The sequence below is a fragment of the Danio aesculapii genome, chromosome 1 (assembly GCF_903798145.1).
Source record: "Danio aesculapii chromosome 1, fDanAes4.1, whole genome shotgun sequence".
NCBI lineage: Eukaryota > Metazoa > Chordata > Actinopteri > Cypriniformes > Danionidae > Danio > Danio aesculapii.
The window spans coordinates 49937914-49951765 of record NC_079435.1 but is presented as its reverse complement, the minus strand read 5'-3'; the positions used below and the strand labels follow the sequence as shown (position 1 = coordinate 49951765).

Genomic DNA, 13852 nt, shown 5'->3' with positions numbered 1-13852 from the left:
CTTTGTACCAAAAACAGTTATATATTTAATAATCTTCTTCTTCTTATTATTATTATTATTATTATTGTTTTTATAATTATGATTATTATGTGTTTATTATTATTATTATTATTATTATTATTATTATTATTATTATTATTATTATTATTATTATTATTATTATTATTATTATTATTGTTATAACCAGATTTGTACCAAAATGAGTATATACTTAATTCTTATATTTCTAATAATAATAGTACTAATATATTCATAAACTTGTTTTAAAAACACACACCAACAAAAACTATGAAACACAAATAAATCAAATTAAAATGAAAATAAAAACAGAAAGATCTTAAAAATAATAAAAATATTGAAACATTATTAAAACATTAACCAAATATAAGATAATATCTTGTTATTGTTTAGTGTAAATTTGTCTTTTTATTTGGTTTTGGTATTGTTTCTATTATGTTAGTTTAATGTAAATTTGTTCGATTTTTGGTTTTAACAATAATTTTATTTAAATTTGTCTCTTATTTGTTGGATTCCAAGAAGAATAGCCACTATGATGGTAGTAGCTAATGGCGATCTAATTAAACAATATGTTAAATAATAATAACAATAATAATAATAATAATAATAATAATAATAATAATATTAAAACTAAAAATAATAATAATAATAATAATAATTAACAGCAATTGTTTCTACAACACATAATCACAGCATTTGCATCCGTTTCCTCAGATAAAAAAAACAAAACAAGTTCAACAAGTTTTGCCAAACTTGTGTCGAGACTTCAGAAGAGATCAATTATTAATTGTGTTATTTCATTTTGCCTAACTTTTTACAGTCTAAGCATTTTATCAATTGGCTTCTTCCGTCGGTGTGTAAAGTGAAAAACTGTTTCAGCAATTTCATGATCTTGCATCATGTCACTCCACACAGCCTAAGCAGAAAATGGAGAAAGTCTTATACAAGCAACAGTGCATGAGTTTCAATAGTTTCTCATGCTTTAAAGACGTGTTCAAATGAACTCAATATGAACTATGTTCGGCTGAATGTATGTGCATTAAAGCATGAGGAACAACGTTTGTAGATGTGCGTAACAACAGCTCTTTGAGATACAAAGTGCCTTTGGCGCATGATACAAGCATTATTAGATGTGCAGATGTGTGCTGCATATATATACTTTTTTCTTCGCTACGATGCATCACAGATGCTTCTGAGTGGTTGTTAGAGTGTTTCTGGATGGTTTCTTACTTTACTACATCAAAAGCTTCCACCGCCAACCTACAGGGGAATATGGTACAGGTTCCAGCCATGGGATTTTATTTTTTGCCTATTTTTATCACACTTAAGGTGGAAATGGAATTAGCAACAGATCTTTTCTCCTGCATTAAGACATACATCTGGGTTTAATGAATCAGAAAAAGAAAGGATGAAAAGATTTGTGATGTAGATTGAGGCACTATTCATTGGCTATTGATCAGATGGGAGGCAAATATGAATCAAAATATGCAAAGGTTTAAGCGAGTAATGGTTTAAGCAGATCAAATCATAGCAGAAGTCTGGAGAAAAGACTGCCAATATTTATCTGAAAATGAATATTTTACATAAAATACTATTATGAATACTCAATTCTGACAATTCTGAATTCAGTTACACATGTGGCAATATCAAATTTTGATCACATGGGACTTGCTGAACCTGTAATTATGGTGTAGTACACAATATTATCACTGTATTTATTAAATTAAGGTTGAAAATGTGGCCAAACATCGCTGTTTTCCTCTTAATTACAAATGTAATAGTTTTCAAACAATAAATAAGTTAAGTTGAACAGGGCAAGGACATTTTCAGACTTTGGCTGTGTTTCCACCGAAGTGTTTTTGTTGCAGAAATGCGAGCGCTTTTCTCAAAACGCTCAGCTGTGAGTGTTTTTGAAGCACAGCATTGGTTTCAGTCGGTTACTATGATATACAGTATGCCTGCTGTACTGTTACAAGTTGAAAGTCTTCAGCAGATTATTTGTTGATAGCTGCTTTGTATTGTCCTGCCCCTCCTCCACTGTGATTGGACAGCCTGATCTCATGAGGATATGTAACTTTTTTATGTTTCCTCAGTTTAGTGGCTAATTCAAACAAATTCGTGAGAGTTCAGTCGTACGAAAATGTATGACTTTAAAAAGGAGGCATGGCACCCAACCCCATCCCTAAATGCAAACGTCATTGGGGGATGAACAAATCATAGTAAATTGTATGAATGAGATCTTCTAAATTCATACGAATTAGCCACTAAATCAAAAAGTTTGAAAGTATGAATTGTCGTAAAACGCCAGCTCAATGGCTCGCAATGCTGCAGGTGCTTAAAAATTAAGGCCCTTTAATATTTAGCCCCTTTAGACTTCTTTTCCTCTACTGGCGACAAAACAAACCACTTTATATTGCTCTTTAAGCTAGTATCTTACAAAATAACTAGTAAAATATTATGTACTGCCATTATGACAAAGACAAAATAAATTATTTACTTTAAAATTTGTTATTAAAACTGTTATGTTCAAAAAATGTTCTCCCATGAAATCAATGTAGGCAAAGTAATACACAAGGGTGAAGAGACTGGAACAGTGCTGATACTGGTGGAATATCGCACAGCTGTCAGCCAATCAGATTCAAAAACCAAACAGAACGGTTGTAAAAAAATAAATATATATACAATATATATAATGTGTCGCCCTATATATATTTATATGTATATATATAAAATAAGCTCAAAAAAGGAAACACTTTAACAACACAATGGAACTTCAAGCCAATCACACTTCTGGATCACCTTTACCTCATCAGGAGCATGGCCAGGCATTGCAGGGTGGTCATACAGCCAAATGGAGGTCACACACACTACCGAACCTCATTTTAACTTGCTTAAAGAACATTACATCAAAGTTGAAGCACCCTGTAGTGTGTTTTTTTACTTCAATTTTGAGTGTGACTCCAAATCCAGACCTCCATGGGTTAATAGATTTGATTTTCATTTATTTTTTTTTGTGTGATTTTGTTGTCAGCACATTGAACTCTGTAAAGAATGAAGTATTTATTCATTTATTCATTCATTCAGATCTAGGATGTGTTATTTTAGTGTTCCCTTATTTATTTTTTTGATCAGTGTATATATATAAATATATATATATATATATATATATATATATATATATATATATATATATATATATATATATATATATATATATATATATATATATACTGCTCAAAAAACAAATAAGGGAACACTTGGAGTTACATAGTGTTGTTTAAGTGTTTCCTTTATTTTTTGGAGTAGTTTATATATCCTAACGTGCAAAAAAACCCTTCATTATCAGTCTTCATATACAGTAGAAATGCACCCGTCTACCGTGTTTCAGAAGGCAGAGCTCACCAGCCAAGCCTGTGGGGGATTTTAAGGGTCTTAAAGCATTCCCTTTGATATAGTAACCGTACCTTGTAACCAAGGATGTGTCCATTCTTCTGGTGTTCAGGGACCAAACCCCAGGTGACCAATACACTTGTGGAGCTCATTGCTTCTGCGCTCACATTCTCCGGAGCACCAGAGGGAACTGAAACACATCCATAGAAAAAGCCATTTTATAGCACAGCAAAAAATCTACTCAAAGCAAGACACTTTAGGAGTAGTTACAGTAATTTTACAACACTTTAATTATGTTTTGCTTTATACTGGAAGCACAGTTAGTTAAAAAGACACAATTTAAATTAATAATAATGAGGATAAACTAATTCAGCAAGTAATGAAGTTTAAAACGTTTACTGAGTAGTTTTTGGCAGAAATCTCACATCCTTCCTTTGGAGTCTGTAACATTCACTGATTAATACTGAAAATAGCTGACAGCTTAAACAGCTTCTGACATTTCTTTCTGAATTCTCGTCATGTAAAGCTTGCAGAAATACGAACTGCACAAGCAAAAAACTTGCAATGGACTGATTTAGGATCAAATTTGGAGGGGCTACGATGCTACCCTGAGAATGTGTGTGATGTGTTTTTGCTCCCTCAGGGCTTGTCGGCATATGCTAATACGCAGTTTCAGTGAGATAAAGATGTTCGTTTGATAAATGAAGCAATGAAAATGCTTTTTTATTCTTTAAAGTCTTTAAAGTATAGGAGAAGTGAAGGGAAAAAAATGTTTGTGATATAGTGTTTTTTAAGTTATTAATATTTTAGCACTTTGGGATTTCCAGGGTTATAAACATCTTAAAAAATTCCAAAAATCATGAAAAAGTGGTGGAGATTTCAATAATACAAACAATTCTGATTTGCGAAGACACTGAAATGCTTATTGAAAGTCTCTTATGCTTTTAAAGGTTGTTTATTTGATCAAAATGTTGTTTATTAGATCATTTTTAGGAATACACATTTAGAAAAATGTTGGAAACCTGTAACCATTGACTTACATTCATTTTTCATTTTCTTTTCGGCTTAGTCCCTTTATTAATCAGGGGTCACCACAGCGGAATGAACCACCAACTTATCCAGCATATGTTTTATGCATAGAATGCCCTTCCAGCTGCAACCAAACACTGGGAAACACCCATACACACTCATTCATACACATACACTATGGCCAATTTAGCTTATTCAAGTCACCCTTTAGCGCACGTCTTTGGACTGTGGGGGAAACCGGAGCACCCAGAGAAAACCCATGCGGATTAACGGTAATATACTGGCAACCACAGCTGCCGTTTTTGTTACCGTAAATTTTATGATTTTTTTTTACAGTGTAGCCTTAATAAACAAAAAAATAAACAAATAAATAAGTTATAGTGTTCTCAGCTTCAGTAACTACATTGTTTCAATTTGAATGTGGCTGGCTTGACCATAAAGCCTTCTTGAATCTGAATAGTCCACTAGAAACGAGGGCAATCTCTATGAAACATTTTAAATGTCATGTATAACAGGAAAAATTACAGTGAACTAGATAAGTGGTCACTGTCAAAGCCACAAGTTTTGCCCCAGCAGCTACCTCTGTCAATTTCCTACTTTCTAGATGCCATGTATGGGTCGTCAGGATCATTTCCTCAGCAGGGAGCCGCTGGAGCTCTCATCCACCATCTGAGAGACGAAGCCTCAGGCACAAACTCTATCCGAGTTTCTACTAACTATGCAAATGAAGCTTACGACTAAAAATCGGCTACCAGGATGCTGGCGAAACTGCGTCTTGTTTTTGAGTTGCTAAGCAACACAGCAACTTGTGGGATTAATAAAAACCAACTGACATATAATAAAAAATGTAAAATACAAAACAATTAAAATGGAAATGTGACCAGAATGCATCAACATAATGATGCTCAAATTAACATAACCCATTTGGTTACTTGCAAAACAGCAGTTCTGTTTTCTTTCTTTTCCTCTGATGGAGGATAAAATGAAGTTTAACTTGGAACAAACTTGATTGAGCTTTTATTCTGATTGTTATGGAAAGTTCCTGTTTGGACTTGGCACTAACATGCATTTTTTACTGACCTGATCAGAAGCGGTCAGCTGAGATGCAATACTGTTTCCACCTACTAATAACATGAGTTCAAACATGTTTAAACTTTAATCTAATTAATTACAGCCCATTAAATCTATTACATTTGACATTTAGCTTTAGAAATACATATATTGATTCAGCACATGATTTATTACACATTAGGCTTTGATTTTTTAAAAATAAGTTGCATATACATTTCATATTAAAAAAATTACATTTTATCGCAGTTTCAGTTGGTTACCAGCAATCTTCAATAGATATATTCATATTTTTTATGATCTGAAAAAGAAACAATTTTGAAAGAAAGGTTTTAAATAATGCAAATGATTGTTTCTGGCTGAATTAATAACTTAGTTATAATTTATTAAAATGAATATATACATATACATATATATATATATATATATATGATTTTTTTTAACATGAAAACAAACTTGTTGTGTTTAATAATAAAAATAATTAAGAAAACTTTTATTTAAGAAATTTAAACTGCTACTAGGGGTAAATGTCTAATGAGTCACTGAGTCATTTGACTCATGCAAACAAAGACAACTCGTTATTTGAATAGCACGCTCATCAGAATGAGACGCTGCGCTCTTCCTGATGGTCACGTGAACTTCTCTCGTGTTTTACCAAAAATAATTTAAACATTACAGCACTCATACAACGATTTACTGTTTTTCCCCTTTTCAAAAGTATTTACTATGCATAAAGACTTTACAAATATATTGCACAACATAAATAAAACTAATTTTAATACAAATTTCAGCAAATAAACACCCTTAATTTGTTTATTCTTTTATTAGGATTTCATGGTGATGTTTACTTTCACCATTTCATTAAGAGAAACTCCTGAGATAAATAAGTCATATCTCTGAACTTTAATAATAATCCTACAAAATGCTGCGCTTCCCACCTCCAGTCACAATGACTTCTGGGACTTCTAGAGCGAGTTCAGTGCTCAACTCAGCATCTATGCGTCCTCAATATCAAGAACACATCCGGGAAGTTTCACGCGTCCTCCGTTCTTGCGGTCTTGAGTATTGAAACTGAACTTTGACAGTTGATGATAATGTTATACGAGAACACGAGGACACAAGATCGCTGAAGAATGCATATTGAGAAGTAGCTAGTGTTAAAAAAAAAGATTCATCCTGAAATGAATCACAGCAGTGTGTTTGCTAGAGACACAACCGTTCTGCTGTGGCTTTATAGGTAATATTTTCATTGGCAAAATCACACAGTACTGTGTCTAAAACATAAAAACATTGTTTTCAGAACTTATTTTAGCACCAGAGGCATGGCAGGTACTCATAATGTATTGTTTTTACATAAATTAATAATGCATATAATCAACAGCCCTAGTTCAAATACATCTACAGCAGTGGTGCTCAACCCTGTTCCTGGAGATCTACCTTCCTGCACAGTTCAGCTCCAACCCTAATCAAACACACCTGAAACAATTAATTAGGAGCTGAAGCAGCACTTGATAATTACAGGCAGGTGTGTTTGATATCTGCAGGAAGGTAGATCTTCAGGAACAGGGTTGAGCACCCATGATCTACAGCATAGGTCTCAAACTCAATTCCTGGAGGGCCGCAGCTCTGCACAGTTTTGCTCCAACCTATGATCTACAGTAAAGTGACCACTCGGATTTTGTTCAAAACCATTTTCTCTTTTGGCATTCGTGGCTTAATGGTTTGAGTCTGAATTACCACTTAAAGGTTGCAGATATGAGTCTCTGTACCGGCATGTATGATGAATGTATAGTAAGTGACCAAACCCTCAATTGTTCCCTAGGCAGCGTACCAAAAATTGCTGCCTACTGCTCCATCCATTGACTGCAATTTTGTGTTTTGCATTTATGAACACCTCAAAATGTTAAAGACTTCATTTAAAACTGTATTTAGTGTCTAAAAGCAAGCATGTACTATGGAAAGTAGTTGTGGTGTGTGTCACCTGACTCTTTGGTTTTGCCCAGTACAGGACTGCTCCAGGGTCCAGGCCCGATGCTGTTGAAGGCCTGAATGCTGAGCTCGTAGTCGGTCCACTCTTCCAGTCCCTCCACTGTCACCTCACGGGATAAGCGATCAGAAACCGTCTCCATCCGGGGCTGCCCAAACCCATCTGCTCGCTGTGCTCGTACACGATAACCCACACTTTCAGGATTCCCGTTATACGCCGCCTCTGAAAGTGGCTACAAAAGATGAAGAGAGATACATTGAGACAGGGGAGAATGACAAACTTACAGCACACCAATATGAAGACCAAAGAATTTGATTTGAATTGTAACGTGCAATTAAATCAGATTAGATATACTATTTTTATTCTTTAAAACTTTGATAACTTTCATTCAGTAGGGTTGAAATAAAGACATTTATAAAATGACAAACAAATAAGAGTTTTCAAATAAATGCTGTTCTTATAAACCTTTTTTTATTCATCAGATAATCCCCAAAATTTGTATCAGTTGGAAGTAAAAAAAAAAAAAAAAAAGGAAAAACACCAAGTAGCAAAACTATTCTCAACATTGATAATAATAAGCATGTTGCGAATTATACATTGACGATCAGGGGGGTCAACTTTTCGGTAGTAGTTCGATAGTACATGCTTCAGTGAATCAAATTTATGAATGTATTTGGATACATCTTATTTATTAATAAAATGTATACGTTTTTAGTATTTTGAGGGATATTTAGTGCCTATTTTAGAGGTTACTGTAGGTCAAACTGTACAAATTATGAATAAAATTTTTATTTTTTATGCTACATGCAGATATAAACACCTATTTTACGAGACACTTGTTTTGTGAATACTTATGATGTCTATCGGTGCTCTAGAACTGCCAGTTTCAGACTGTTGAATGATATTTTTCCTAGCATTGATTGGCGTGATTATGCATTCACAATGGTATGAGCTATTATGGGGGGGTCACATTAATATTTAAGACACAAATCAGAGATCAGAGAAAGCTATTTCTTGCTATGAAAGGGCTGACAACCCCTACACATCTTGTTTTGATGTCTTTCAGGGGGATCAAACATTAATTAGGGGGGTCAATCCCTCCCAAACCCCCTTGTTTAATTTAATTTAATTTAATTTAATTTAATTTAATTTAATTTAATTTAATTTAATTTAATTTAATTTAATTTAATTTAATTTAATTTAATTTAATTTAATACGTTTATTTGTATGGTACTTTTCACAATAATTATTGTTTAAAGCAGGTTTACAAAATGTTATATTTCATATTAATCTGTATAAAAATAGGTTATTAGCTACCATATATTTTTAGTTATTAATAACTTTAACTAATTAACTAGTAACTAATAGCTTTTAACAGTTAAAGGTATTATAAATAAGCATAGTTAAACTGCAGTAATAAATAGGTGATGTCATTGTTTACATGTTCAATGAAGTGTATTAAGTAGTGGTGTAAAGTAACAAATTACAAATACTCAAATAACTGTAATTGAGTAGTTTTTCTCAGAAATTGTAGTTTACTAAGTAGTTTTGAAAATGTGTACTTTTACTTTCCCTTGAGTACATTTTTAGTGCTGTATCGGTACTTTTACTCCACTATTTTCCTTCAACCTGCAGTCACTACTTAATTTTTTCTTGTCCATGGGGATTAGAAAAATCAGCCCTGTCATTCATGACCAATCAAATTGCACATAGAAGGGAAATCGCATCATTTATATTTGCATCGCGATTTATAATTGCAGCAAACTGTTTGAAAGCATTTAAAGTGTTCAAGAAGAAGTAAAAAATCTTTACACGCATTGAGCCAGAGACTGTTTATATGCATGTCAACCAGCAACCAGCAGGCACAAGACGTCAACATGACATTAAATTGACGTTGTACCCCAACGTCGTGGGGATGTTGCATTTTGTTTGGAAATGAAAATCAGGTTGACATCAGAACCCAACGTCAGGCCTAGGTCAATGTACAAACGTCCAACCTAAAATCAACCAATTATCAATGTCTGATGATGTTACAGCTTGAGGTTGTGTGGACTTTACCACTATGACGTCTATAAGACTTTGGATTTTCGTTGCCATACTTGATGAATAAATGTCAGTATTTGACGTCAGTATGACATTGTTTTAAGATGCTGGCTTGACGTTGGATTTTGGTCACTTTCCAACACAACCTAAAATCAACCAAATATCGTCATTATTGGACATAAAAATAACGTTGTCCTTAGACACTGGCTAGACGTTGAATTTTGGTCACCTGACATCACAACCTAAATCTAACCTAATATAAATGTCTTATGATGTTGTGTGCCTGCTGGGCAATAACTAAATGCACTACAGAATGTTACAATTACACACACCCAAAAATGTAAAACTTATCAGCTTTTCACAGCGTAATACTCACTACTCACTACTTGAGTACTTTTGAAAGGTCTACTTTTTACTAATACTTTGAGTAATATTTACAACAGATACTTTGACTCTGCTTGCACTACATTTTTGGCCAAGCAATAGTACTTTTACTTAAGTATGATTTTTCAGTACTCTTTCCACCACTGGTTTTAAATGTTTCAAATCAGAATACATTCACAATACTAGAATTTGTACTGTATTTTTTGCATAAACATGCAACCTTAGTAAGTAGAACGGACTTTTAAATATTAATTAATAAATAAAAAAGGTTGATTCTTACTAAAGTTTTGTCTTAAACTTGTGAACAGCACTGAAAACTTTTTTATCATTGCTATTGTTCAAAAATTTAAGTGCTGAAATAGTCAAACTAATTTTCTGCATGTTAATCTTACTCAACGGAAATGACTGTTTCTCAGCTCATCCCAATGGCTAAATTCTATGATGATCTGGATGAATGAAAACCTTCACAAGCGTCAAATTGTGTGCAGCAAACAGAAAGGAAGTTCCTTAATCTCCTCATAAACATAAATTAAATGACATTTGAAATTGGCTGTAATGCGGCTCAGTCCCCCGTCTGCTTCAGCTGTGAGTTACGCATTGGCAAACAGCTCAGAGACGTTTTCCAGCATCCCATGCCAACAGTTCGCACATGGTTGCTCGCCTAGTACTTTAATGCACACTTGAAATCTTATGATGTTCACAGCTTTAGTACGTTGACTGTTTGAAGCGTTTCAATTAAAATGCTTTTGGCATTTCAGTGAATGCTGATGCAGGTGACTTCATAGGCACAGGCCAACTCTGTGTTTCAGGTTTTATGTTCTCCGCAATAAACTGATCATCTTCATTTGTAGCATCGGGCTTTAGATCTATGATGTGACATTAAACATTAAAAGCTCAGGCATTAAATATGAAATCTCATTTATTTAATCATTCATTTGTGTTTTAGTTGTGCTTCATTGTTTTGCTTCAGCATATACTCACTTGAAATCAGCATTAACTTACTTCATTGCCATTTTTTTTCAGTGGACATACTCTTTTGTCATGCACTGTACTGGATACCCAATTAACAAGAAATATTTATTTTATTTTAAAAGTCACATATTTGGATGGAAAATTGGTAAATTAGCTGCCAAAAAATTATTTTTGATTTAGTGACAATTTTAGGAAAAAGAAACTTGCTTTATTGTATATTCAAAGTTCTACAATGAATCTCCATAGGGGTTCCATAGTCCTTCTATGTAAGCAAATGGGGACCATCAACGGTTTGGTTACCAGTCCTATTGTGGAGGTCAATGGGGAGTATCAACTGTTTGGTTACCAGTCCTGCTGTGGAAGTCAATGGGGACTATCAATTGTTTGGTTCCCGGTCCTACTATAAAAGTCAATTGGACCAATCAATTATTTGGCTACCAGTCCTAGAATAGAAGTAAATGGAGGCTATCGACTGTATGGTTACCAGTCCTATTGTGGAAGCCAATTGGGGCTATTGACTGTTTGGTTAGCATTCCTACTATAGAAGTCAATGAGAGCTATCAACTGGTTACCAGTTCTACTATAAAAGTCCACGAGGACTATCTACTGTTAAGTTAACAATCCTACTATAGAAATCAAAGGAGACTATTGACTGTTTGGTTTCCTGTTCTACTGTGAAAGTCAATGGGGAGTATTGACTGTTTAGTTACCAGCCCTATTATAGAAGTCAATGGGGACTCGCGACTGCTTGGTTACTAGTCCTACTGTAAAAGTCAATGAGGCTAATCAACTATTAGGTTACCAGTCCTATCACAGAAGTCAATGGGGACAATCAACTGTTTGTTTGCCAGTCCTATTGTGGAAGTCAATGGGGAATATTACATGTTTAGTAACCAGTCCTACCATGTAAGTCAAAGGGAATTGTTGATTGTTTGGCTTCCAGTCCTTCTGTGGAAGTCAATGGGGACTATCGACTGTTTAGTTACCAGTCCTACTATAAAGGTCAGTGGGGACTATTGATTGCTTAGTAACCAGTTCTACTATAGAAGTCAATTGGTACAATCAACTGTTTAGTTACCATTCCTACTATAGAAGTCAATGAGGGCTATCAACTGGTTACCAGTCCTACTTGAGAAGTCCATGAGGACTATCTACTGTTAAGTTACCAGTCCTACTATAGAAGTCAAAGGGGACTATCGACTGTTTGGTTACCAGTGCTACTGTGGAAGTCATTGAGGACTATTGACTGTTTGGTTACCAGTCGTACTGCAGAAGTCAATAGGGCCAATCAACTATTTGGTAACCAGTCCTGTTGTGGAAGTCAATGGGGACTATTGAATGCTTAGTAACCAGTTCTACTATAGAAGTCAATGGGGACTATCAACTGTTTAGCTACCAGTCCTACTGTAGGAGTCAATGGGGCCAATCAACTATTTGGTTACCAGTCCTGTTGTGAAAGTCAATGGGGACTATTGAATGCTTAGTATCCAGTTCTATTATAGAAGTCAATGGGGACTATCAACTGTTTGGTTACCAGTCCTACTGTAGAAGTCAATAGGGCCAATCAACTATTTGTTTACCAGTCCTACTATAGAAGCCAATGGGGACTATCGACTGTTTGGTTACCAGTCCTACTATAAAAGTCAATGGGGACAATTGACTGTTTGGTTTCCAGCTTTATACAATATACTGTATCTTCTTTTGTGTTCCGAGAACAGAGAGCAAGTGTATAGGGTGAGTAAATGATTTACAAGATTTTCATTTTTGCATGAACTATGCTCTTAACATTTTGTCCACGTTCAACCACTTCTAAAGTCTCCTTCCACATAGTAGATTAATTTCATAGAGAAAATGCTCATGCAGTAATATATTAATATCTGCTGGAATAAGGGTAAAGACATCAAAAAGGGGCACTTGTTGGGTTAAAAAGTGATGCCAAGGGATCCTGATGATGAGTCAAAATGTGCCATTTTTTTTTCTTTGGTTCAATTTAAATTTTATTACACTGAATAATGAGTGGCTGGGTTTATATGCTGAAAAAAGCAAAAGTCTTTCTTCTAAAATACTTCTGAGGCTCAGTGCATTTCCACAGCAACTGCTCATAAAACTCATCTTACATATTCTCCTCATTAAAGACATTAAAACCCGAAGAAACTTTGGTTGCTCGGTAAACGACAGAAGAGCTATAAAAGCATAACCTTTTTGTCAATGGCAGCAACATGGAAGTTTTAGCAAGAGCATAATAAATTACTATCCATAAAAAAGGGTTAGAGGTCTCTGTTTTCGTTTTCAACACTTCAGAAGTACTGCATTAAGCACTATTATGTCCTGAGGGTCATTTTTTTCAGCAGCGGCTCCCCACAAATGTGTTGCAATGGCCAGTGGAGACTTTCCAAAAGCTGTTTTTTAGATTAAATGGAGTCCTGTCTTATGAAATGACAGCTTTCATGTTATATGCCTCTACAACTCAAATTCTTCGATCGCTCTTCAGGCTCTGAAAAGGTGAGAGGGGAAAAAAGGAGAAGTGAAGGAGAAAATAACAGCAATTATATCTGATACTGACAGACACTATGGCTCGTGATAGCAGAAAAACAGACAGGAAAAATAAGCTGTCAAACCTCTTCCAGTATATACCTCCACTATAAAGAGTGTGCACAGAAGAGCAACAGATCATATTTGTGTGCATCTCTGCGCGTGTTTGAGAGTGCATAGATTGCTCTATGTTTATGAGAGATCTACTTTTTATGATAATGTTCAGTGCAAATAATGGAGACGAGAAAACTTTTTTAAAGCTCCTAGGATTTATAAATGCCATATTTCAGGGAGAATGATGTGGTATAATACAAATAATAGAAATATTAAGAATTGTAAAATAATAAACATTTAAATACAGCCCCAATAGTTTACAATAATAATTGCTACATATAGTAAATGATAAAAAAAAACTAAAATACAACTGTT

At 34.3% G+C, this 13852-nt stretch overlaps 1 protein-coding gene across 1 annotated transcript in view; it reads right to left on the bottom strand.

Annotated features, from left to right (window-relative positions):
* Nucleotides 1–13852, bottom strand: part of sdk1b (sidekick cell adhesion molecule 1b) — a 405910-nt gene that overhangs the window by 71757 nt on the left and 320301 nt on the right. The window contains exons 27-28 of the mRNA XM_056461991.1: nucleotides 7487–7724; nucleotides 3483–3598 (exon numbers count right to left, since the gene is read on the bottom strand). Of these exons, the coding sequence (XP_056317966.1) occupies nucleotides 3483–3598; nucleotides 7487–7724 (354 nt within the window). The remainder of the gene's footprint in view (nucleotides 1–3482; nucleotides 3599–7486; nucleotides 7725–13852) is intronic.